General features: G+C 38.9%; 1 protein-coding gene across 1 annotated transcript in view; it reads right to left on the bottom strand.

The window, feature by feature from the left end:
- The window catches only part of smc1al (structural maintenance of chromosomes 1A, like), an 83,059-nt gene that overhangs the window by 31,992 nt on the left and 24,998 nt on the right, over positions 1 to 26,069 (bottom strand). Inside the window, exons 7-14 of the mRNA XM_048209446.1 lie at positions 23,016 to 23,156; positions 22,850 to 22,932; positions 22,662 to 22,761; positions 10,574 to 10,681; positions 5,164 to 5,349; positions 4,906 to 5,085; positions 3,360 to 3,506; positions 3,138 to 3,275 (exon numbers count right to left, since the gene is read on the bottom strand). Of these exons, the coding sequence (XP_048065403.1) occupies positions 3,138 to 3,275; positions 3,360 to 3,506; positions 4,906 to 5,085; positions 5,164 to 5,349; positions 10,574 to 10,681; positions 22,662 to 22,761; positions 22,850 to 22,932; positions 23,016 to 23,156 (1,083 nt within the window). The remainder of the gene's footprint in view (positions 1 to 3,137; positions 3,276 to 3,359; positions 3,507 to 4,905; positions 5,086 to 5,163; positions 5,350 to 10,573; positions 10,682 to 22,661; positions 22,762 to 22,849; positions 22,933 to 23,015; positions 23,157 to 26,069) is intronic.

The raw sequence follows: 26,069 nt of genomic DNA, 5'->3' as shown, positions 1-26,069 counted from the left end.
AAAGCAGGAAAAATTGATTAGTTCTGATTTTAGTTTCAGATTGGATGTGCCACATTCAAATGTATTGCAAAATGCTGTTGAACACACCTGTGACCACCAGTTGAACTTAATATGAATGTGTTGTGGCAATGCTGCTTGACAATTGTAAACAGTTTATAGTTAACGAACCATCACATCACAAAAGAATAGTTTGATTATTAGTCAAGTCACCTTTATTTATATCATGCTTTATACAACACAGATTGTTTCAAAGCAGCTTTACAGTGAAAAGGAAAAAAACGATTTAACAATGCAAACAGAATTCAATTCTGCTGTAATGCAGCTCTAAAAAGGCAATAGTAAACAAACATTATTCAGTTTGAAATCAATTCAGTGTTGAGAATAACGACATCATAAATAAACGGCGTTACTATTTTCAGTAACAAGTAATCAAACAAATTACTTTTTCTTCCATTACAACGCCGCTACCGTTACTGACAAAAAAAAAAAAATGCCGCGTTACTATAATTGAGCTCACTGAAGCGGTTTTCATCCGAGTAGGCTCTCTCTCAGCCATAGGACCTGCAAAGTTTTTTCTCTGGTGTCTGTTGGGGTTAGTCATACACAAATATAATTTTAAACTGATAATAATGTACGATGCTCTGTGTGTGTGTCTGTGAGCATGCGAGTGGAGCACGAGCTCAAACCAGATTACCCTTTGTGACATGCTGGATCGAAAATATGTGAAATAGCCTAAGTTTTTTTCTAGTCGACTAGTAATTGTTCATTTAATCCATTATTTGACTAATCACATTTATATTAATTTAATTTCTTAAATACTGGACAGAATAAACCATAATAATGAGCGTTTACGTAATATAGGCTATATAGCACTCAAGCGCACGCATAAAGCTTGCCATAAAGAACCGGCAAAAGTAAAGATTATGAATGTGACAAACAGCAAGGAGACATTTGAATTGTTTATTACAGTGTTAATTTTGGCAACCATTTTTGATTTAGTCTTAGTCTTTATCTTAAGACGAAAATGCTCCTTAGTCTTAGTCACATTTTAGTCATTTTAGTCTTTCATATTTTAGTCTAGTTTTAGTCGACGAAAAGTCATCACATTTTTGTCAAGTCTTAGTCATTACTTTTAGTCAAACTACAGTTACCAACATTAATTTTGACAGCTATTTTATATGTAGTCTTTAGACAAAATAGTCATTTTTTCACTTTAGACCAATTCATGTAAGCTTATGAAAATTTGAATCAAGGTAAGAGACTGTAATGACATTGCACTCACATTAGCAGTAGCAGTGCAAAAGTACATATCCTCTTTCAGTGGTTCTCAAACTTTCTAGAGTGTTACCCCCTGAGGGATTTAACATCCTTATGTGCACCCTCTCTTTTCCACTTAGACAGCAGTTATACATTAGTTATACACTAATGTAGCACGATGCTGGCTTGTGTAGGTGCAGTCAGTTTTGACCGCGAAAGATGAGGTAATTTGATTGAATGTTGTGTATATACTACATTTTACCTCCTAGAAATACATGTTCAGTTTTCATGTTATTTTAAGGTGGAGAAGAATAAAATGAACAGCACTTTGAGAACCACTACTGGATATCAGCCTGCACTTTGGTCCCAGATTCATTCAGTAAACAAGCAGCGCAATATAGACACTTTAATGTAAGTAAAAAATCTCAAATGAAAATCGCTGAACTTTAGCTTACTTGCCTGTGTTTTCAGATCATCCGCGCTTCTTGTAGAGAGGGCTCGTGTGCATGGTTGCCAGATAGCAAAGATGAAGTAAAACATGTTCTTTTAACAGAAAAGCTCTGATAGTGGGATTAAATTCTGGAAATCTGGCAACCGTAAGCATGACTGCTCGTAAAGACAGTCTGTAATGTTTTGTCTCTTTTATTCGACAAAAAACAAAAAGTGATTTCAAAAGAGTGATTTTGGTCAAGGGTTTAGTCTTTTAGCCACATTTCAGTCTCGTCTTTTTTCGTCAACGATATTGCACGTGTAGTTTTAGTCACGTTATCGTTAAATGAAATTGGTGTCGTCTCTAATCACCTCGTCTTAGTCATGGAAAAAAAGGTCGTCAACGAACATTTTGTGTCATAGTTTTCGTTAACGAAATTAACACTGGTTTAATAATAGAATAATAAAGTAATGTTTTCTGAATCAGTGTCGGCTCCAAAGGTGAAGTTGACATTACTGACTCTCATCATCTCTGCATAGGCTACTGAGAATGCCTAGAGCCTAGAGAGAGAATGCACAATTCGGATTACATAAATCAGAGTAGCCTATTTCTTTTCATTTTTAATTATTTTGTTTTAAAGTAGATATTTCAAGCTTTCTATAGATATATTTCTCATGTCTGTCAGGCAAGCAGCCTATACTCTGAGTTTCAGTTCATTTAGCCTATAAGACGCGCTCCAGTTCAAGCGCCAGTGATCGCGCCCGCGCCTCCATATCATGATTATATTGTCTGCTATATTTGCTTCTTATTTATTAAATCCAAGCAATTGGTTGATGAAACATTGATTAAAATTAAAAAACAATTTTTACAAAATGAAATTCACTTTAAAGAAAGGCTTTCTATGAAACAAAACTAAATGAAGTGGTCAAAATCATGTCTGACCTACTCCATGTCTCCTGATATATTGCACATCTTATGATGTATTCTATCTTACTCATGCTGTTCACTTTTCATAATCAAATAGATTAATATTTTAAATTTTTTTTTTTTTAAAGTAACGCAATGGTTACTTTCCGTGGTAATTAGTTACTTTTATAATGATGTAACTCAGTTACTATTTGTGAGAAGTAACTAGTAACTATAACTAATTACTTTTTAAAGTAACGTGCCCAACACTGGTGTTGATTCATTTCGGTTCAATAACTGTAAAGAACATCAATTAGGAAATTAGTTCAATTCAGCTATAAAGCAGCTCTGCAGAAAACAGTGATGTCATCATCCAGTTAAGTCGAGTTCTTATCCAATAGTGTCAATGCAAATATTATTACTAAACAATATTGAAATGAATATTAGTGCCTTATTTTTTGCCATCATTTTATAAAAGTAATAAGCAGCAATTCTGTAATAGCCATACAAGTTTGGAATGACAAGTTGAGTAAGTGGTGGGTACCTGCATGTTAAGGGATAGGTGTCTGGTCTTAGTTTGCTCCAGATCACTCTGAGAGTATTTGAGTCTCATCTGCAAACCATGAGCTTGAGACTGAACCTGACGCAGCTCTGCCTCCTTTCTCTTGGCCTTCATTTGCTCCTGATATTCACACACAAACAATCAGTCATGGCACATCTATTTGCTCATATCCCATAAACACCCTTCTAATACAGCATTACTTACTTTAAGCTCATCTGTGAGTTTTTCCTTTCTGTCTTTCAGTTTATCAACGGCTTTCTCATCCCAGCGCCGAGCCTTGGCCTTCAGATCACTGGCACCTCCAGAGATTACACCAGACTTCTGGAATAACGTCCCGTCCAGAGCCACAGTCTAAACAATACGTAAAACATGTCCAGAATCAATTAACTACAAAACATAAACCAAATACAACAAATTTTTAGTAAAGCTAATGCAAGGGCTAGAAATCAATTAATCCTTTGCTTATATTTCCTTGTCGTCATGCAGAGCACAGTTCATGGTTGCATAGCAACGACAGATGCCACAGGAACGAAAGCGCTTTGAAAAGGAGGATAAAGTGGCGCAGGCGCACTTTCCACACGTTTTTAGATGCGACATGTGAACGGCCCCAAACACGGTGCAATCCTTCAGATTAATGCCGTGTTGAAGCAAAAGTCAGTGCCGACTGTAATGAACTGCGTATGTGTGTGATGATATAAGGTCCTTGTCGCAGGTCCTAGTAGATAGATACAACTGTAAAATGCTCACTGCTGTTCACAATGCGAGAATGACTGAAAAAAAGTCAGGAATTGATAAAAAGAATTGAAACGCGTGCATTGTATCGAATACCTGGTTCAAGCGTTTCTGGTTCAAAAGTAAGTTTCATTGATAATGTTTCTCCTTTAATCCGATAGTACATTGCCCCTCATAACCGGTAAGTATAACAAGCCTTATCAAGCTTAATTGTTATACTAGTTTGACATGACATTGAAGGAAACGGAAGAGTTTTGTGTAGGCTTTCAAAATACTCCCTCACCTTGCTCATCTTCCGATCGGACATTTCTCTAAACACGCTGCGAGCGTCACTGAGAAAACCAACGCATGCAAAATCTGAGGTACAATTAAATGACTTTGTTTTCTGACTTTGATATACACTTTTTAAATAATGTATTGATCTCAAAATGTAACATTAACATGACAGTAATTTAAATGTAGCCTTTGTAAAAATATAAAGCAAAACATTAAATGTGCAAAAGAAAGAAAGAAAGAAAGAAAGAAAGAAAGAAAGAAAGAAAGAAAGAAAGAAAGAAAGAAAGAAAGAAAGAAAGAAAGAAAGAAAGAAAGAAAGAAAGAAAGAAAGAAAGAAAGAAAGAAAGAAAGAAAGAAAGAAAGAAAGAAAGAAAGAAAGAAAGAAAGAAAGAAAGAAAGAAAGAAAGAAAGAAAGAAAGAAAGAAAGAAAGAGTAACGTTTAAACGACTAGTGTTTTCCAAGTTGACTAACAGCAGCAGTATCGTTTAATTGACTAGTCGGCTAGTCTCGCAAATCCCTAGTGGTTACCAAGTCTCACTGTGAGAATATTTTCATTTAAGCCTAATAATAAATAAAACAATTCTTACCAACAAGACCCCACCCCCACCCCACACCTAAAATTTTTGATTTGATAATCCGGCCCTCGAATGAAACAACTTGAAGAGCCCTGATCTAATGCATAATCCGCTCAAAACTAGGGAAAAATAGATCCAATTTTGTGACTTGTTTTTTTTCTTTGTACCTTGTGTCTGTATGGTCCCCCAAAGGCAATCCTGCGAGCATCCTCTACGTTCTCACAGACCAGGGCGTTTCCACAGGCGTACTGCAAGGCTTTCTTAATTTGTGGTGGCTCGTATCGAATTACATCAATCACCAATTTGGCACCACGCAGCTCACGTAGCTTCTCATCTGTGGGCTTGACCTGTTGAGAACATTATAATAGATCAATCAACATGCTAAATCACAACACATTCAGTAAAATAAAATCTAGTGACATCACCTCCAGGTAGTCCAGGGGCAGGAAGGTCTCAGGTTCACCACGCTGCTCTTTTATGTACTGGATACAGTCACGACCGGTCTTCTCAGAGTCCACAATGATAGCATCCATGTTTTTGCCCAACACTTTAGTGACCGCGATCTGGAATTTCTTTTGTGTGGGCTGGCACAGGTCAATCAGTCTCCCATACTGGAGTAAGAGAGGATCATATGTGAGCATACAACTATATAAGACACATACACTGGATATAAAAAAAGTCTACACATTCCATTAAAATGCCTGCTTGTTGTGATGTAAAAAATGAAACAAAGATAAATCATATCAGAAAAATTACAGCCTATGGAATGCCAGTGAAAACCAAAGTGACATTTAAGAAAAAAAAAAAAAAAAAAAAAAAATTAAAATTGGGTATGTGGCTGTGTTCAGAATTAACTAATCAAGCTCAAGAGAAAAAGTACTAGAGGTGGACAGTAATGAAGTACATTCACTTGAGTACTGTACTTTTTTTGATTACTGTACTTGAGTATTATTTTTTCTGGAAACTTGTGACTTTAACTTCACTACATTTGAAAGACAAACATCATACTTTTCACTCCACTACATTTCTATCAAGGTCCTTGAGTCGAAAGTCGTTACCATGTAGCAGATTTGAAAATCAGAGTGGATAATTTTTTCTTCTTCTCTAAAACATGATTGTTTTTTTGCAGGTGACAGACAGCCTATCAACAATAATTCTTGTAGGGTCATGTGTTGTTAATTTCAATGATTTCCCAGCATTTTTTGAACACTGATCAGTTGGTTAAATAGAAGATGACGGTTCATCGGCGCAGTGTGCACACCCATGGCCATACTTAAAAAGTATGTTCCAGTTTTCTGAAGAGGTTAAAGATACTTTTTGCTTTGAATGTTTGCTTTGTTTGCCTAAAAAATTGCCTAACACACAGGTAACGTTAGACAATGACATTAATGACAATTCAAATGTAAAAGAGTTTAAGATTTAAATAAGATAATCTTTATAAAACTTACAAGAGATTGATTTTGAAAAAGATTTGAGATCTTGAAAAAGATTTGTAATCTCGATTCAAACACCCAGGTGATCTTATTTTATTAATGACAACGATTCGCCTGCGTCTTTTAAACCTTTGACAAAATCATACCAGAACAGTAGTTATTTCTGACACAAATATTCAAATTATCACAGAAGTACTGTGATAACAGTTTATATATAGTTAGGATATAAACACAGATGTCTATGATAGCGATCAAAATAGAGCAAACCACCTTTTGAAGAGAACTTGGCGCTTCAAATAACGCAGTGATTCTCAAACTGTGGTACGCAGGCTCCTACTAGTGTTACGCAGAGGAATATTAAATATGTATTAAATATGAATTGGCTGTGATGGGAAGAGGTGGAGGTGGATAAATTATGAAAAAGTTCGACGAAACTGCTATAGTGGCTTCAATCTGGTAAGAGAAGTGTGGATCGTGAGGATAAAGCGTCAAGCACAAGAACTGAAGAGGACAAAAGTGAACCGAGCACAGGTGGGCAGAGCCAGGGGGTGGCCGTGGCCACCCTTGGCCTAAGCTTGGCCACCCCGCTCACAACTGCTGTTTCTATCTACTTTTTTGTTGACAAGAATTGCGTTTATTTAAACGCAGAACCGTCTCTTTAAAACCACAAAAAACAGGAGACTTTTCAGACGTGCACTCCAACATTGCCTCAGCGCCAGGCGCAAGTCAAACGCGCGCGGAAATGATACAGGTGCCGAATGAGCTTCAGCAGAACAACAGTGAACGGCGAACATTATATAGCTTACGTCAATGTTTCTCAACTGGTGGGTTGCAAGAGCGCGCACTTTTCAATCACGCACAAATCCGTGTAAGTAAGTGCAGTGTTTAACAATAATAAATATACTTATTTGGAATAAGCTGCCTCGTTTTTGAACTTTAGCTGAATAGTCAGGCCTACTACACTACTGTATTTACATGTTGGTCATTATGGTGGTACTTGGAGAGAGAAATATTTTCTGAGGTGGTACTTGGTGTAAAAAGTTTGAGAACCACTGAAATAACGGTTGCATCTTAGCCAGTAGGTGGCAACAAGTGACTTAGGCCGCATTTACACTGCAAGTCTTAATGCACAGATCCAATCTTTTGATCATATCTGATTTTTTTGGACGACGTGCTTACATTTCTTTTAAAAGTGACCTGTATCCGATGTCTCCTTTTTACACTGCACTTGGCAAAACAAATCAATTTAAATTGTACATTGAGCTTAATTTATTGAGATGAATTATATGAAACCCTTTTAACAATATCATCCCTGCATAAAAAAATCAATTTGACAAATACGCAGCTGTGGAAGCGTGCGAGTTGAATAATACTCGGGTACGGGTAGATATTCACAGCTTCATGGGCTCGAATCCGCCATCCTATACTAGTTTTTTTTTTTTGTCATTAAAACCAATGCGTTCATCAGTGATTGTATATCAAGGGCAGTTGCAATTCACTGAAATTAATTAAACATTTCTCCAGGAAGAGTCCAGCAGTTAATATTTTGTCAGAACCTCTAGTAAATTACTTATTTAGTTTCGTTTTATATTCAGAATTGTGGGAGAATCGTGATCTCTATTTGAAACTTTTGAAACTGTGATTCTCGTTTTATCCAGAATTGTGCAGCTCTAAGAGAACCTTCACCTTTCAGCATGACACTGATCCAAAATGCACTCCACTTAAAGGGCATATTGCAGGTTAGAGCTTTAGTGATTCAATGTATAGAAAAATAATGTATGAAATAGATTTTCTTGAAAAAACACGCATAAATACGCTACATAGGCTTCTGGAGTCGTTTTTTGTGAGAAAATTTTACTTCCGCATCTGAAAAATGCCAAATCAGACGTGACGTCACTGAAGGGAGCGCAATCAATATAAACCATAGGAAAACAATGGATCACAATGACAGTTCGGATGCTGAGGAAATTGTAAATGCTTATTTATACTCGTATCACAAACCACAGCCATACAATTAGCTTGCTATGTGGTCAAGAGAGCAGGGACAGGCCAGAATTAGACAGAATAATGGTCAAAAGAGACAAATTGAGCTGTTGTGTGAGGAGAAGCAGTGGAGAACAGGACAGAGACCGGTGTTAGCTTATAGATATAATGTTAGGTAACGACATGTGCTCAGATCACAATATTGTACAGATTATTATCATGAATCAGGCAATAGCAAAGCTATTGGTCATCTAGGAGTAACTGATTACTAATAACAGAAACGAATAAACTTTGATCAAGCGTATGTCACACGCGTTAATATCCGTCCACACTAATGTTACGTGATATAGCCGTTTCTCATCACGACTGATTTGGTAGTTAGCAAATGTAATAAGTCAAACACAAAACTTAAAATGTGCACCGTAAGTCTTCATCGAGCTGCATCTCTGACGGATCCGTGATCATGTCTCCCGCCGGCGGCCAAACATATAGTGTTACTGTATGTGTTTCATGTTATCCATTATTCATTAATTCTGTGTTATGAGTTTATTCCGTGCCCATTCACTGATAGTGTGAGGATGTATATGACGCCGTGATTATGTAGTTGTGTGAACTTGAATGTATATATAAGTTTACATACATGGCATGCATGAAATTGGAGTATTTACATTACCAGCACATCATTCAAAACTGTTTTGTGTAAGTGTGAGACTGTATGCATGTGTACATAATTTGTATTCATCAGTGTTGAAATTGATTCAAGTAAAAACGGTGAAGAAGCATAGCGTGTGTAAGTTTATTCATTTAAAGCTGCTGTAGGTAACTTTTGTAAAAAAATTTTTTTTTTACATATTTGTTAAACCTGACATTATGTCCTGACAGTAGAATATGAGACAGATAATCTGTGAAAAAATCAAGCTCCTCTGGCTCCTCCCAGTGGTCCTATTGCCATTTGCAGAAATGCACCGCTCCCGGTAAGAAACAACCAATCAGAGCCAGGAGGAGTGTCTTAGCAGTGTCAATCAATCAAGCTCGCGTGCGCGCTGATCTCACCCCTCCCATACACAGCGCCAGCGCATACAGGCTTCAAGATTACCGGTGTGCCGCAGCTTTGCTTATGGCGGAAAAACAATCCAAACTGCCAATTCCTCGAGTGGCACCTGCTCATAAAATAAAGACGGGTAAACGGAAAAAGACAGATGACGATGATAAAAAAGCCAAAAAGAAAGAATTAGATAGAGCCCGAAATAAAACGAGGGTAAATATCGGAGCGGCTTTTCCGAGGTGGAGGGAGCTATGTATCCTGAACGGATTAAAAACCGATGCAGAGTCAGCCACATTTCTGCTTGACAAGTAAGTATCCCTGCTTGATTTGTTTAATTTTTTTAAGAACTACACAACTAAGATAATTTCAAAACAGGACTGACAAATTATGTATGGCATGGTTTCTTGTAGATTTCAGGGTGGTCCTTTGCATATAACATCGTTTTATTTCGCCATAAACAAAGCTGCGGCACACCGGTAATCTTGAATTTGACGCCTGTACACTGTGCATAACAGGAGTGTGATCAGCGCGCACGCGAGCTTGATTGATTGACACTGCTAAGACACTCCTCCTGGCTCTGATTGGTTGTTTCTTACCGGGAGCGGTGCATTTCTGCAAATGGCAATAGGACCACTGGGAGGAGCCAGAGGAGCTTGATTTTTTCACAGATTATCTGTCTCATATTCTACTGTCAGGACATAATGTCAGGTTTAACAAATATGTAAAAAATATTTTTTTACAAAAGTTACCTACAGCAGCTTTAATATAATCATTTACAGAAGTATTACAATGTTGAACTCCATATCGCCAGGATGATAATCCTTCAGTCTAAAATGAACGCGTTTTTCGACGCAGATGCAGAAGTGAAGTCCAGTCTCTTCACCTGCGCAAAACAAACCCCGGCACAGAAGATATCAGCGCAGTTTTTCTTGTTAGTAAACCTCTGTACTCGATGACCTGACAGTCTGAAGTTTGTGCAACCTCCACAAACACAATAATTTACCATTACGATGATAAACAGAATACAAAAACTACCGAAAACACACTGATTCACGGCCGCTGTTGCTAAATACCAATATATTCTGCACTCAATCAACACAGAGCTCTGCGAACATCTCCCTGTAGTGACGTAAAATGACGCGACGCTGAAAAAAAAAAAGCGGTTTTTACAGAGACCGTCACTTTATCTACTAAATTAATGCCCTTATGTCTCGCAAAACATTTTTAAACCCTGCAGTACCTTTTTATATGGTATTTTTGTACAAGGTTATATATTCATCTTGAAAAAAAATGTTAAACCTGCAATATGCACTTTAAGACTTTGACAGACTATATCAAAGACAAAGGTGAGCAAAAAAATAAGACATTTCTCACCACTGATCCAGGATACAGCCTCTTGATGCTCTCCAGAATCTCAGCCTTACGCTGCTGTCTGCTATTCTCCTGTCTGTCGATTCGAGCATCACCCAGCTGCTCCATTACCTGCATAACACACATCATACAGTTCAGCAAACAGAGCTTTTATTCAGGGCATAACCTTTCATTCCTCTCAAAGATTTCCTGAGTTCAGGTAGCTGTTCTATCAGTTACAGATAATGTACACTAGGGCTGAGCGGTATGATGATATATATGGTTATCACGGAATAAAATGTCTATCGTTAGAGACTGAGCTATAATATATATTATATATATATATATATATATATATATATATATATATATATATATATATATATATATATATATATATATATATAGGGATGTCCCGATCCACGTTTTTTTTTTTGCCCTCGAGTCCGAGTCATTTGATTTTGAGTATCTACCGATACCGAGTCCCGATCCGATACTTCTATAATACATAAAAAAGAATAAAGAAGAGCGAAAAAACGGATCCAAGATCCAGGAACAGTGCTTTTCAGGTTTTTCAGGTATCTAACAGTAGTTTTCAGGTACAGAAAATGGATAAAGTAATCAAATATAAAATAACACTGCATATTATCTTTACTGTATAAAATAAATAAAGATTAATCATTACTGAAGTTACAAAAACTATTCAGTCAAGAGCAGTGAGTGATTTCTTTGTTATTTGTTGTTTGATTTAACATTAAAAACAGGCAGCAGGAATAGTTTTTTTCCCTATAAGACATGCACGATCCAGTACATATACTGTTACACATGCGCTGTCTTTCTCGACTAATATACGTTCACTTAAGACATAACCGACTATGTTTGCTAGGATACTCGCTAAGACGGGCATGCTGACATCATTTTTGTATGAATTTGTCCACCGAAGCGCAAGACTTGAAAGAGAAGTCAGTATTTGCGCGCTGACTGAAATAAGCGTGTGCGCGCTTCGGATGAGCGCACACAAATCTTCTCACAGCGCATGCGAGTTCTCTTTCGCGACTTGTTCTTGAAGGTTTAAATCAGCAAGGCTTAAATGAGTTAGTTTAAACACAGATAACAACATGTGCTGTTCAGGTCTCACCTGCGCTCGTGCTATCAACGGCGATGACGGCGTAAATGACTGGACATTAGAGCAGACGGCACTCGCAGTTAACAGTTTACAAAGAGTAACTGTTTTGTCCACGCTTTCTGATTATCGTTGTTGTAACATTTTGCGCATCCATCGACTGAAACATACATTATCTGAACTGATCTGTCTGTTTTCCACGTTGCTATTTTAAACCATATTAACCAATAGATGCGTCGTCATTCGAGATTGACCGCGGTGCAAGTGCGTACCGAACCGTAAGTGGAGAACCGTACGGTTAGATTTTTTACCGAGAACCGTTGCACCCCTAATACATATATATCCGAGTCCTGATCGGGAGGTAACGTCCGATTCCGATCGAGTCTGAAACCACGTGATCGGGCCCGATTTCCGATCACGTGATCGGATCTGGACATCCCTATATATATATATATATATATATATATATATATATATATATATATATATATATATATATATATATATATATATATATATATAGCAGTATGTAAATATATTGCACTATTTACACTTCAGAGTAATGAAATGCATGAATGAGAAAATAAAGAGTGGGATGTGCTTGATGTGAAAGAGTTAAGCACAATACATCCTGAAATGGGACTCTGTGCAGCACTGGCGCTGACTGGCTCATTGACAAAGTGCACGCACAGACACCTGCCTCTTTCAGAAGGCAATCGCGAATAAGGGATGTGCTTGATGTTAAAGTGTTATTAAGCACAACAAGTAGGGGTGGGCAAAATACTGGTAGACACGATTAACCGGTAGAGATTTTGGACTATCGTCTCTATCACGGTTATGCTCACGTGAGGTTGCGGTGTGGTCACAAAAGTGCAGTATGTGAGAGAGTATGTGTTTTCCATACATAAAACACAATTGTGGCAAAAAAAAAAATGTTTTATCCTATTGTTTAATATATTAGTTTTGTCTTTTAGAAATGCACATTTGACAATAGCTTGAGTTGGGATGCAGATATAAATGTGTGTCAATTTGTAAAAATTGTAACAACCTCATATTTATAGGGTAAATTTGGTGTTCCATAGTATTTGGATCATGTTCACCACAGGTAAAAAACACACATTGCACCTCACTACCATGGTAAAAAGTAACTATAATGTTCCTGTGGTATTTGTTATGAAAAATAGTACTGTAGTAATTATACTGTTATTATATTCCAATACTCCTTTAATACATTTAGGCCCGGTTTCACAGACAGGACTTAGACTAAGCCAGGATTAGGCCTTAGTTCAATTAGGGCATTTTAGTAGATTTTATAATCATGCCCTAGAAAAAAAAAACATTACTGGTGTACATCTTGAGACAAAACAATGGCACTGACATATTTTTAGATATGTCAGTGCAAGTTGGTTTTAGTTAAAACTGTTACAATATGCATTTTAGTCTAGGACTAGCTTAAGCCTTGTCTGTAAAACCAGGGGTTAATGCCTACGTTAATATAATAATATAATACATGAGGCATTAGATTTGTTGTTTGTACGTTTCTCACTGGATCTCATAGCGCTGTTGTTACGAGCCCCTGCTCTCTCTTTTGTTTTCTTTTTCCTTTCTGAGCATAGTTGCCAATTGGATGGGGGCAGAGCCTGATTATCTCCAACACCTGTGGCCTCTGCCTATTTAAGAGCTGCTGGTGGCATTCCACTTTGGCCTACTTCAAGAAACCTGTTGTTGGTGGTTTTGAAGTTTGTCTTTTCTTTTGTACAGGATGGTGAGTTTTGTTTGTAGGGAGTGAACCTGGGATGCTGGGATTCACTGCTGAACCCTCTGGAGGTGTCGTGGGCCTATCAGCGAAACATCAAGGAAGGAGGGCGCCCACTTGACAACCCAAAGGGTGCCATCCTGACCATCCCACGGAGTCTCATTGGAGCCTCAATCATGCATTAAGGGATGCATACCTGACGACAGTGCCATCACTCAATGGACCATCCCACGGATTCTCATCGGTGCCTCAAGTATGCATTAAGGGATATCAACATCAAGTCCCATACAACAGATCTGATCATCTGGAGAGCCAGTGACTGCTGTGAAAGGGCAGCTGACAACAAGGGAAAGACCTTGTGACAGCATGGAAAGACAGCTGACAGGAGGGAACGGACCCCAACGGGGCCGCCATGGGCTAGCTACCCGTGGCGGCGGGATCCAGCACGAGAGGTGCATGGGTCCCACCCATACATAGCTACGAAAAGTCCTATGAAGAAAACACCACCTGAGCCAGTGAGAGAAGGGGGCGGGAGATGGCTCGTCGGCGGATAACCCGGTAATGAACACAGGAATGGAACAGATTACGAGATTGATGATCAGCATACCTGAGGCTCCGACAGTTACAGCAGGACATAAGCTCTAGAACTGCATTTGTGGTTACTTCTATCCAAGGTTACTTCTATCCAAGGCCTGAAAATACACCAGGGCAAAAAAGGGTGTCTAAAGAAGGGTCAACAGGGAAGTTGCATCGACAGCTACTTTCTGAGAAGCAGGCCGAGTCAGTCGACAGAAGTTCAGCAGCAGGACACACACCACAGTCTGCAGGACATCAACACCCCTGCCCTAGACGAGGAACAACAGGGCAACCAGAACCCATCCCATCATGTCCAACAGCAGAGAAGAAGATCCAGGGGCGAAGGCCATTAGTCAAGTGGCCAAAGGCCTGCAACAAGACGATGTGGAAGGAGACCAACATCGATCTCTGCAACATGCTGGAAGGGATCAGAGGCACAGCCATGGAAAAGTTGGATAGGATGGGCGATCTTATCTAGTGGAACGATTTGGAGTGGTCAAAAGCAAACAAGCTACTCCTTCAATCCCCACCAAGTCCAGACGGCAGACAGAGATAGATCGCCTAGTCAAGGAGAGGAGACAGCTGAAGAAGCAATGGAGGAAGGCCACAGAGGAGGAGAAGGAGGGTATAAACCTGTTGCAGAAAGAGATCCAGGGCAGGCTTGCAACACTGAGGATAGCTGAAAACTCCCTAAGGAAGCGCAGAAGGAAGAAGCAAACAAGATCACGCTTCTACAAAGATCCCTTCAAATTTGTGAAGAATCTCTGAAAAACTCCTGCACAGATGACAGACACCAGGAAAAAGTTACACTCCCACCTGACATGCCACCAGTCAACCCACCAGAGCACAAGCTGGATATCAATCCACTCAGGTGGAGTGAGGTAGAACAAACTGTGCGTAGAGCAAGGGCCGCATCATCTCCAGGTCCCAATGGAGTTCCATACAGGCTCTACAAAAATGCTCCAGATGTCCTGCGATTCCTCTGGAAACTGATGAGAGTTGAGATACCAACATCCTGGCGGAGAGCCGGAGGGATCCTTATCGCCAAGAAAGGACTCGTCAGAGATTGGGCAGTTCCAACAGATCAGCCTTCTAAACGTAGAGGGAAAAATCTTCTTCAGCGTGGTTGCTCACAGGCTGGCAGGATACCTGCAAAGAAACAACTTGATTGACATGTCAATCCAGAAAGCAGGCATCTCAGGCTTCTCTGGTTGTGTAGAACACGCTAGTTTCATCTGGCATCAGATCCAGGTCGCCAAAAAGGAGGAAACAGATCTTCACATGGTGTTCCTGGATCTCGCGAATGCCTTTGGCTCAGTCCCTCACAACCTCCTGTGGACAGCCTTTGACTACTTTAGAGTCCCAGCAGCTCTCACAACCCTTGTCAAGGCCTACTTTCAGGACGTCTAACTCTGTGTGACAACAGCAGAGTACACAACAGCTTGGCAACACCTGGAAGTGGGAATCATGGCGGGCTGCACCATCTCCCCACTGGCCTTCACCCTGGCCATGGAGGTACTCATTCGGGCCTCTAGATGGACAGCTGGCGGACAGCGATTAAGATCTGGGCTGAGGCTGCCACCGGTCAGAGCATACATGGATGACCTCACAACTCTCACCACGACCAAGGTTTGCACTGTACGGTTATTAAGAAAGCTTCAGGAAAACATTGAGCGGGCTCGCATGAAGATCAAGCTGAGCAAGTCCAGAAGCATCTCCATCATCAAGGGGAAGTTGTCAGACCACCGCTTCTACATCGGCGAGGAACCTATCCTAACTGTCTCTGAGAAGCCAGTGAAGAGCTTAGGTCGGTGGTATGATGCCTCCCTTAACCCTCAGGGGTCTGAGGATTTTTGGGACCCTGGAGAAGTTTTGACATGCCCTGACATTTGTGCTTTTTTCAGTTGTTCATAAACATATTAATGGAAAAAGTGTCATTACACTGTATTCAGCACAAACTAGGCTACAATAATATGTGAGGAACATGTATGTACATGTTTGTGTTTTTGAAGGAATAACGTTTATGCGTGGTTATTGAAAAAACAAAAAAACTTAAGTCACTGAAATAAAGCCAAAAAATATATATTAAATCTTTGTTCACAAGACTTCTGGGTATTTGAGGTTGTAGACTAGAGTTTTTGCTTCAAAATGAGGTAAAAATTATGCTGCCTGCTTGTTCATATAAAACAATAGAGAGATTTAAATTTTCTAAAACATCTTTGGTCAAGAAACACAGTATGCGTGGAGGCGTGAATCCTCATGTATAATGGGTGATTCTCACCTGAGAAGACAAAAGAATCACATAATAATGACCTGAAATGACTTGCATATTAATGAGGCCTTTCAGTCAGGTAGGCTGTGAAAAAACCCTTTGTGATCATGATTCAAATCGCATCATGGTGTAAATCAAACATACAGAAAAAACAGCAATACTGTGAAATATTATTACAATTTAAAATAATGGTATTCTATTATATTCTTTAAAATATAATGTATTTCTGTGATGCAAAGTGTCTGAACAATTATGTTACCTCTATGGCATTTCATATAGGCTTTTAGCTTAAAAGCATGCACATTTGGAGATATATTGATGGATTCTCATATGTTTGTCAATTTTCTATACAGAAGAGTAATATTTATTCAGGATTTATTGTCATTACTATGAGTGCTGGATACTGTTGAATTCATTGAATACTTTCAATTCATACTTGCAGCCGGAGGGCACTCTGTACACCTTTAGTCCACAAATGCCTGAACACTAAAGAAGAATAGGCAATCCAGGAACTAACCGAACTAACAGAGGACAGAGATAGCTAACTATGGCTATTCAAAACACTTTTCAAGACAATAAATACACGATTGAGACGATGAATGCATGTATTGACTCAGAATTTGCGTCTGAATAGCGCTCCCTCCGTGGGCGTGGCCGCATTAGCGGATAATGAGCTGAATCACGGATTTCTGACATGGCTCTCTTTTCATACAGATTACATAAACACAGAATGTTTGTTTTCGATTTGACTTACACTATTTAAAACCTGACATTTCAACAAATTTTTTTGTGATTAGTATTCATTAAGTTACAGTTCATTTTCTGAGAACTATCAGATTGGACTTCCTTCAGAGGGAGACGAGAGATCATGCATCATGTTAGTTTTCTTTATTTTACAAAAAGCACAACATTTTGTTTTTACTCTGAGTGTACACAAATAAAAGAAGATATTCCACAGATTAAAATAGTGTATAACTCTTAATTGTATGTGCAACATTAACGGAGTATTTTGAGTCTCTTTCACACTGGTAAGAAAAAAACCGCGGTGGTATCGCCGGTGATACCCTCAGACCTCAGAGTGTTAAAGACAAAGAGCAAGTAGAGCAGCTTAGGAAGGAGGTAGCCAGTGGCTTGGAAAAGATTGACAGAACCCTGCTCCCTGGCAAGCTGAAGCTCTGGTGCATGCAGTATGGACTACTTCCACGTCTCCTGTGGCCACTAACCCTCTATGAAGTCCCGCTCTCGAAGGTGGAAAAGCTGGAGAGACTGGTCAGCTCATATGTAAGGAAGTGGCTTGGCCTTCCCAGGTGCCTCAGCAGTATTGGACTTTACGGCAAAGGGATGTTACATCTGCCTATTTCCAGTCTGGTAGAGGAGTACAAGTGTGCCAAAGTCAGACTGGAGATGATGCTACTGGATTTGAATGATCCATTTGTAGCCCAAGCTACCCCCATCTTGGCCACTGGGAGGAAGTGGACCCCGTTGGCTGCAACTGTACAGACAAAGGCAGCAATCAGACATAAGGACATCGTGGGCCAAGTGCAGGAGGGGAGGAGTGGTCTTGGACTTGGGGTCAGTACACCAGTGTGGAGCAAGGCCTCTCCACCTCAGAGACGCAAGATGGTGGTCCAGGAGGTACGTCAGGAGGAGGAAGCAAGAAGGTGCACCCAAGCTGTGGCAGGCAAAGCAAGGGCAGTGGATGACATGGAAAGGAGTGGAGAAGAGGAAGATCTCCTGGAAAGAGCTGTGGGAGATGGAGGCATTCAGGGCAAGCTTTACCATCAGGGCTGCCTACGATGTCCTACCTTCTCCCGCAAACCTAAGCCAATGGTATGCCGAAGACCCCACGTGCCCTCTATGCCCAAGCCTAGCAACATTGAAGCACATCTTAGTGGGATGCAAGACCAGCCTCACCCAAGGCCGTTACACCAGGCGGCACAACCAGGTGCTAAAGTGTCTTGCAGCAGTGTTGGAAAGTCGACGGACAAGCGTGAATGCCCTTCCTCCCCCGTCACCCCAGTGGCAGCCAACACCATTTGTTCGGGAGGGTGAGGGCCAAGCCAACCTCACCACCATAAGATCAGACTCTGGTCAGCTGGACAGAACACGGGACTGGAAGCTGCTGGCAGACTTAAACAAGAAACTCTGCTTCCCAGCTGAAATCGCAGCTACCAACCTGCGACCAGACCTTGTTCTGTGGTCAGCCTCGCTCAAGCTTGTCTACATCATCGAACACACCGTGCCCTGGGAGGGTGCAGTGGAGGAGGCCTATGAATGGAAAAGGTTGAGGTACGCTGAAATTGCAATCGTTGCACAACAACAAGGCTGGAACATGAAGGTACGCCCAGTGGAAGTAGGCTGCAGAGGGTTCGTAGCCACCTCAACATCCAGGCTACTCAGGGAGATGGGAGTGCAAGGAAAGGCCCATCGGCAAGCAGTCAAAGATCTCTCCGCGGCTGCAGAAAAGGGAAGCCAGTGTGTATGGGTGAAGAGAAAAGACTCTGCTTGGGTCTTCAAATGAGTTGATGGCACCTAGGGAGTGAACCTGGGACGCTGGGATTCACTGCTGAACCCTCTGGAGGTGTCGTGGGCCTATCAGCAAAACATCAAGGAAGGAGGGTGCCCACTTGACAACCCAAAGGGTGCCATCACTCAACTGACCATGCCACAGAGTCTCATCGGAGCCTCAATCATGTATTAAGGGATGCATACCTGACGACAGTGCCATCACTCAATGGACCATCCCACGGATTCTCATTGGTGCCTCAAGTATGCATTAAGGGATATCAACATCAAGTCCTATACAACAGATCTGTTTAGTTATATTAGAATTGAGGGAAAGCATAGGTAAGTAAGTTGATGTAGAAGATTCTTTTGTGTTATTTTTTCTTGGGAGTGAGGAAAGTTTAACTCTGAGTTGTAGTTTAGATTAGTTAGCTCACCAGTCCTGATTTGAATTTTGTATGTTTATATGTTCCTTAGTTTTTGTTTGTTTGTTTGTTATAGTTTTGATACTTTTACTGCCAATAAATTTGATATTTTTTGCCCTGGCCATTGAGATTTTCGCTTATAACTTCTTTTGAACGGCTTTTATGTTGCTCCCTAATCTGGGTCGTAACAGCTGTTTAGTGGCCGTGTGCCAGTAAATGCCTTTGCTCAAAACACTCGGCAGCGCGAGCTTAGAGCAAAACATGGTTCAAATGAGCAGCTTTGTCTTGTTCTGCTTTTGGTGTGTTTGCCGTTTAATATTTCTCTATAATAGATGATATAATGCACTATAATATTTAATATAGTGCATAAACATAATATCGAACACTTATCAGACTTTTCAGGGCTCGACAATAAGGACTGCCCGATGGCCCGGGGCCAGTGTGAATGACGCTCGGGACAGTAGACGGAACGGTGTGCGATATATATCGTCTATATCTATGATATCGTAATTGTTGATTTAAATTATTGAGTATGTCCCTCAATTTACAAAACCAAACAAAAACACATCCATTGAGCGCACGCATGCAATACGTGACGTAGTCTAGTAACAGTTAGGTTAGACTAGTGCGCGTGCATATTTAGAGTGTACACTTTCACTGTGCATGATTTAGTCTATTAAAATGCCTTTAGAATGCCCCAGTATCTCTTTTATATTTATATAATTTAATATAGTTAACAAGTATTACACAGCGCCATTTTTTCTCCAAATATCAACAATTACAAATGTGATATTGATTTTATACAGAGTACAGTTTAATGAACAAGAACTTAATATCAAGTGACTTACATTTTAGACACCAAATCGCCTGTTTCACTCTATTTTGCCAATGAAAATAGTTCCAAACAAAGTCCACAGAATTGTTTTGCATCTCTGAGCGTTGAGCCCTGCTTTTGTTATAATTTTATCAAGGAACATTACATCAAGATAATTATTGTTATTGTTTTATCGCCCAGCCCTATTTAATTCATTCATATATCAGGTGTTGGCACCAGTGAGATTTTTACCTCTAAAATTTTTTGGAAATTAACATCTGAACACATTAGCATCCTCATCCGAGACGCAATCACACTGAGTAGATCACATCTCAATATTGTCATCTGTACAGTACAGTATCTGCATTTCACCCTCCCTTCCTCCATCTCTTCTATCCACATGCAGAGATCACCTGAAATTTACCCAAAAACCTATATGGTAATGTGAACAATTACCATACAGCACTATACATGTTTGGTATTACTTGAAATGTCTCAGTGCGACTGGTATAAATGGTCTCATCCCCACAGAAGTAAACCAAAAGGTAATAAAGGTTTTAAGACTTGAGATTTTGCTTACGGTGTGCCCTTTCCCATGGTCTTTCATGCAAATTACCTTCTGACCCCAACAAGGCATAACCCAAGTCTGGGATCTTGATTAATGCAAATTCATATTGTAAGTTCATGACTCCACATGGAAAATGTTTTGTATTTATTATTTTCAAATTGACTATGTAATTGGCATGATTCATTTACCTGAACAATAATAAATTGTTACATTTGAATTTAACCGGACTTGCTCTGAAATTATTAACTCTAGTAGATTAAGCAGTCCATGTCATCACAAATCTACGATCAGGTTAGTAACGGACTAAAATTCAGCTTAGGTGGAGCATTGTGGCATGCCGACTTAAGTTATAAAGCTCCGCCTAACAAATTGGCAGTAATCATATGTACTTAGACTGTAGAGACTAATACTGAAATTTCCATTTAAACAACAGAGTTGTTAGACCAATCTAAATAGAGTGAGCCTCAACCTCTGATTATTGTAATATTATTCTAGCTAAGTGTACATGGGAAACTATGGCATGATTATATAAAGTTACCATTAGATTAAGTTAAGTTGGTCAGCTTATTTGGTAATGGTCATGACGTTTGGTTAGATATAGTCTTACCTTAATTGTCTACAGATCTATGGGGACTAAATAGCATACTTTTAGAAATGAGCAAGCATGGTGCAGCTTGCAGTAAGTAATAGTAAATACTAGCAAATTTCCTCTATGATGACCAAGGCTGACGAGTTTGTGACCGTGAGATGCGTATACTCGTATGGTGTGAGACGGTAAAATAGAGTCAGATAAAAGATTAACTGGAATAAAATTACTTTGTCACACTGAAAGGACAGAATGCGCAGGAATACTTTTACCTCTCCATTGGCTACCTTCCTTGGCTCAATGGGGTGGACCTTTCATGTCCATTTGGTCACAGTCTGGAGCCCTGACTAAATGTCTTTTTAGTGCTGTATTACAGCATTGTATCATATTTGATGAAGTTTGCATAATTGATTGAATAATTTCCCTATTTATTTCTGTGAAGCTGCTTTGAAACAATTTGAACTGTATAAGGCCCTTTATAAATAAAGGTGACTTGACATCACATAACACTCATGAATCAGAGTACACATGATTTTATGCTGGCTGATTCAAAAAAGATCTAATAATAGTAGGGCTGTCAAACGATTAATCGCGATTAATCGTATACAAAATAAAGGTTTGGGTTTTCATAATATATGTGGGTGTAGTGTGTGTAATTATTATGTATATATAAATACACACAAATTAATATATATATTTAAGAGAAATATGTTATTTATGTACAAAATGTTTTTATTTATATATAATATAAATTATATAAAAATATAAATAAATACATATACTTGTAAATATTTCTCAAATATATACATGAATGTGTTTATATTTATATATACACATAATAATTACACACAGTACACCCACATATATTAGGCAAACTCAAACTTTTATTTTGTATGTGATTAATCGCGATTAATCGTTTGACAGCCCTAAATAATAGCTGTATTTACAAAATGATAAAGTAATGTGTTAATTGCTTTCTGCAGTTTATTTTATAGTACAGTTTATTTTGTCCATCATGACAACTTATTTTTTGTTTGATTGTTTTTACCTCTTTCAAAAACTGCTCCCATTTAAAAAAAAAAAAAAAAAAAAAAGAGAGGATCACCATTTGGTTCCTTCTGGAGACTGTGAACTAAACCAGTCTCACAATGATACAATTTGTTTGCTTGTTTATGATTTAACGCCATACAAGCTACCTCGGCTATATTCATGGTGAGAACGAGATTTTATTTTATTTTTTATAAAAAGGAGGGAAAAAAAATAGTTTTTTAAATTTGATCTTAGATAAAAATTCTAAAATTAAATCAGGCCTTACTTCATTAAAAATATTTTCATAAAAGTCAACAGAAAAATAAAGAGTTCTAATGGATTTCAAACTAACACTATCCATCAAAATATGCTTCAATGATCACAATGATATAACTGATATTTGCTGAACGCCAATGGTATGTTAAAGTATTTTAGTGTTTGCCTTGCTCAAATTTTACCTGGTTAAGCTCCATGTTGATCTCATCTATTCTTCGTTTGGCTAGTTCCACTTCCTCTGTGAGCTCCTCTTCCATCCTCTTCTGCTCATCCAGAGACTGTCTGGAGAGCAGAAAGGGAAAGACGGCAATGATGCACAGACACCAACACTGATTTCCAGATCAGATGTGGCTTTATGATGCGTTTGTACCTGCTGGTGGTGATGTAGTCCTCCAGCTTCTCAATGCGTTTCTGGTTCTCCTCGATTTCTCTGATCTTCTGCTTGATCTTGGCCTATAAGTAACAACAATTACAGCAATTCAAGCTGCTCTGTTTATTTTCACTGTATAAATTAAATTTGCAGAAACTTTTTGCACCTCTGTTTCTATTTTCTTTCTCTCCTCTAGGTCCAGACGGTCCTGGTCAGCTTTCTGGTCTCTGTTGAATTTCTCTAGCTCTTGAGCCAGTGTAGCAGCTCGCTTACTCGCCTCTTCCTTCAGACGGTGATATGCCTTAACCTGAACACAAAGACAGCAGTTTTATTAAAGTGCCCCTATTATGCCTTTTTAAAAGGTTCCTAATATTGTTTTGGGAGTTTCCTACAACAGGTATACATGCATGCAAGGTCAAAAAACACTTTTGTTTTCTCATAATATACATTTAATTTCATCTCAATGAATTTCACCTCGTAAACAATTTGTTAGAAGCAGTTCAAAGAATCAGTCTTTCTAAACCGTCCTTTCCGTGAGCCTACACTGTTCTGATTGGTCAGATGGTCCAATCCTTTGTGATTGGTCTACTGCACGCACCACGCGCCCATTGCCATAACTGAATGACATCTATCAATTTGCAAGACATTGTATACAATGTATGGACAGACCGTATCAATTCGAGCCTGACGATGAAATGTCTGAAGTCGTCGATCAACCAGAAAATGATTCGCTATCACAACTGGAGTACGACGTTTCTATATGGTAAGTGTCACCTCAGTTTGCATTATTTATAAAACGTGGTAGCAGCGTCACTGGTATACTTTATGTAGATGCACCATAGACAAAAAAAAAAAAAAAAAAAAAAAAAAGATGGACGCCGCGACGCCGCTTCCTTCCATTGTAATGAATTGAATGTAAAACGCACAACGACGGCCGTTGACATGTTAACAAAAAACGTCAGTTTGGAGCCTGGGCATGCACAGGAGTCATCGTCAGTGGAGCCCGGAGGCAGAGTCACGGTATCAAACTTCCGCCCAGACGACTACATCATTATTGATGCATTTTAAATAGGCTATATAAATTATACACAACTTAAAATTCTACCTATAAAATAATAGGCTATTCTGTTTCTAGAGCAATAATATTTTTGAAACGGCAAATTCAGTAAATAACCTCAATATAATATGCCACTACAAACAACTCTAAAATGTCAGAAATGGTCCTGCCATTTTAAATCAAGTTCAACTAACGTTACAGGAGATCGATTGCTGTAGAAAGTGCTCTATAATAAATTAGAGTAGGCTATCATTAGTTTTGTCCTGCTAATTATTATTTTATACCCATAAAAATAATTAGTAACTGCCAGATAACCTCCACCTGCTTTTTCCCGTCATGGCTAACGTTAGGCGTGTTATCTTAACTAATAACACTTATTAATTAGCTTATAAAGCACACATTTAATGTTACCGAAAAAAAGTTCAGTGATCCGTCAGATCCTGTAGGTCAGTTAGTACAGTTTACTGCTGAACAACTAATTTTGTCGGTGTGAAATAACACAGAAATCAAAAATTAATAGTTATACATCTTCAATCTCCCCTCGAAGCTCCGACAGTCCTCAGAGAAGCTATCAGTCACAACTGTCAATCATGATGAAACGCCCCGTTTCTATAGCATCAAATTGCTAGCTAAAATCAAACTTATCACAAAAACGAACAATTGAATATTTATCAGCATGATAACAACTACCCTAAATGACCAAAACCATCTTTCGGAAAATTTTATTTGAAGCATAATTTTTTTTTTTTTTGATTCCCATTCGTTTGAATGGAGAGGGCGATCAGGGGGTGATCAAAGAGCCCGCAACTTCACTTTTCAGAACATATGAGGCACACCCGAGATGCACATGTGGGAACTGTATGAGAATGCCAAGCGAAGCTGAAAACCTCTAACATAAGATAAACATTTAGGCCAAAGGTGTGCAGACTTTTTCGTCATAACTATTAACAATGTAAAAAATGGCTATAATCACTGTTTGACATTACAATGTTTACAGAGAGAATACTTCAACTAGTTGGCACAGACTAGCATCTTAACATCCTATTGCAATACAGAGAGCTCCACTCTACTGTAATAATAAAAACGCAGAGGAAAAAAAAAAAAAAAAAAAACAGTTAAGCGAACCGGGCCTTACAGCCATGTTGTAAACTCCCACATTAGCCAAGCACAAACGTGAATAGCTGATAATGCATTACACTCTGTAAACAAAAGTCGTGCTCCATCCTTGATCATTACTCCAAGTAATAAGACAGACAAGCTGCATTAATCAACATTTTTAGACAACATTGGACCCACATCTGAATAGCAGAACTACAGAAACGTGAGTTAGCCGGTTAGCAGGAGACATACAGACGAGGGGGTGTACATTACACAACAACATACAAAACTACTAATTTCGAACGATTGCTAGAAAATATAAACATCATTTACATTTACATTTATTCATTTGGCAGACGCTTTTATCCAAAGCGACTTACAAGTGAGGAATACAACAAGCGAGTCGCCATGACGAGGCAAATAGACAAGAAGTGCTCATAATACAAATTATAGGCAGTGCTCAGATTATCCTAAACTACAATAGAGAGGGATTAGAGGAAGTGAAATGATAGGAATAAGAAGTTTTTTTTTTTTTTTTTTTTTTATAACATCGATTATTAATCATACTTACAGGATGAGATTCAGAGGAGCAAGCTGGTCCAAATAAACTGGGCACTGATCCATATTTTAAGACCAAGCATTTTGTGAATCCTGCATTAAACTCCCCGAGGTTTGAGGAGCAGTCGTCAGTAAAATGACGGGAACACAACAAAAGATTGTACTGCTGTGATTTTGTTGAAAAAATGAATTTTCCCTGCCGTTTGCACGCCCAATAAGTGGGTGGGCAATATGGTAATGTTTTGTTGTGACATCACAACGAAACGCTTGGGATTCGTTTTACAAACGACTCGTTTAATTGACTCCGAGTTGACTCTTACTTTGAGACAATAACTTTATATACGGTGCACTTTCAGATTTAAAACTTTGCAGGATGTTTTCATTCATTTAGAGCTATGTTACACACTACATGAAAGGTAATTTTTAAAAATCCATAATAGGGGCACTTTAAATGTATTATGGCAAGGAAGCTGTTATTTAATAATTTAAGGCAATACTCTGCAAGTT

The sequence above is a fragment of the Megalobrama amblycephala genome, linkage group LG12, assembly GCF_018812025.1.
Source record: "Megalobrama amblycephala isolate DHTTF-2021 linkage group LG12, ASM1881202v1, whole genome shotgun sequence".
Classification (NCBI taxonomy): domain Eukaryota; kingdom Metazoa; phylum Chordata; class Actinopteri; order Cypriniformes; family Xenocyprididae; genus Megalobrama; species Megalobrama amblycephala.
The sequence above is the reverse complement of the archived record's forward strand: the minus strand, read 5'-3'. Positions and strand labels throughout refer to the sequence as shown.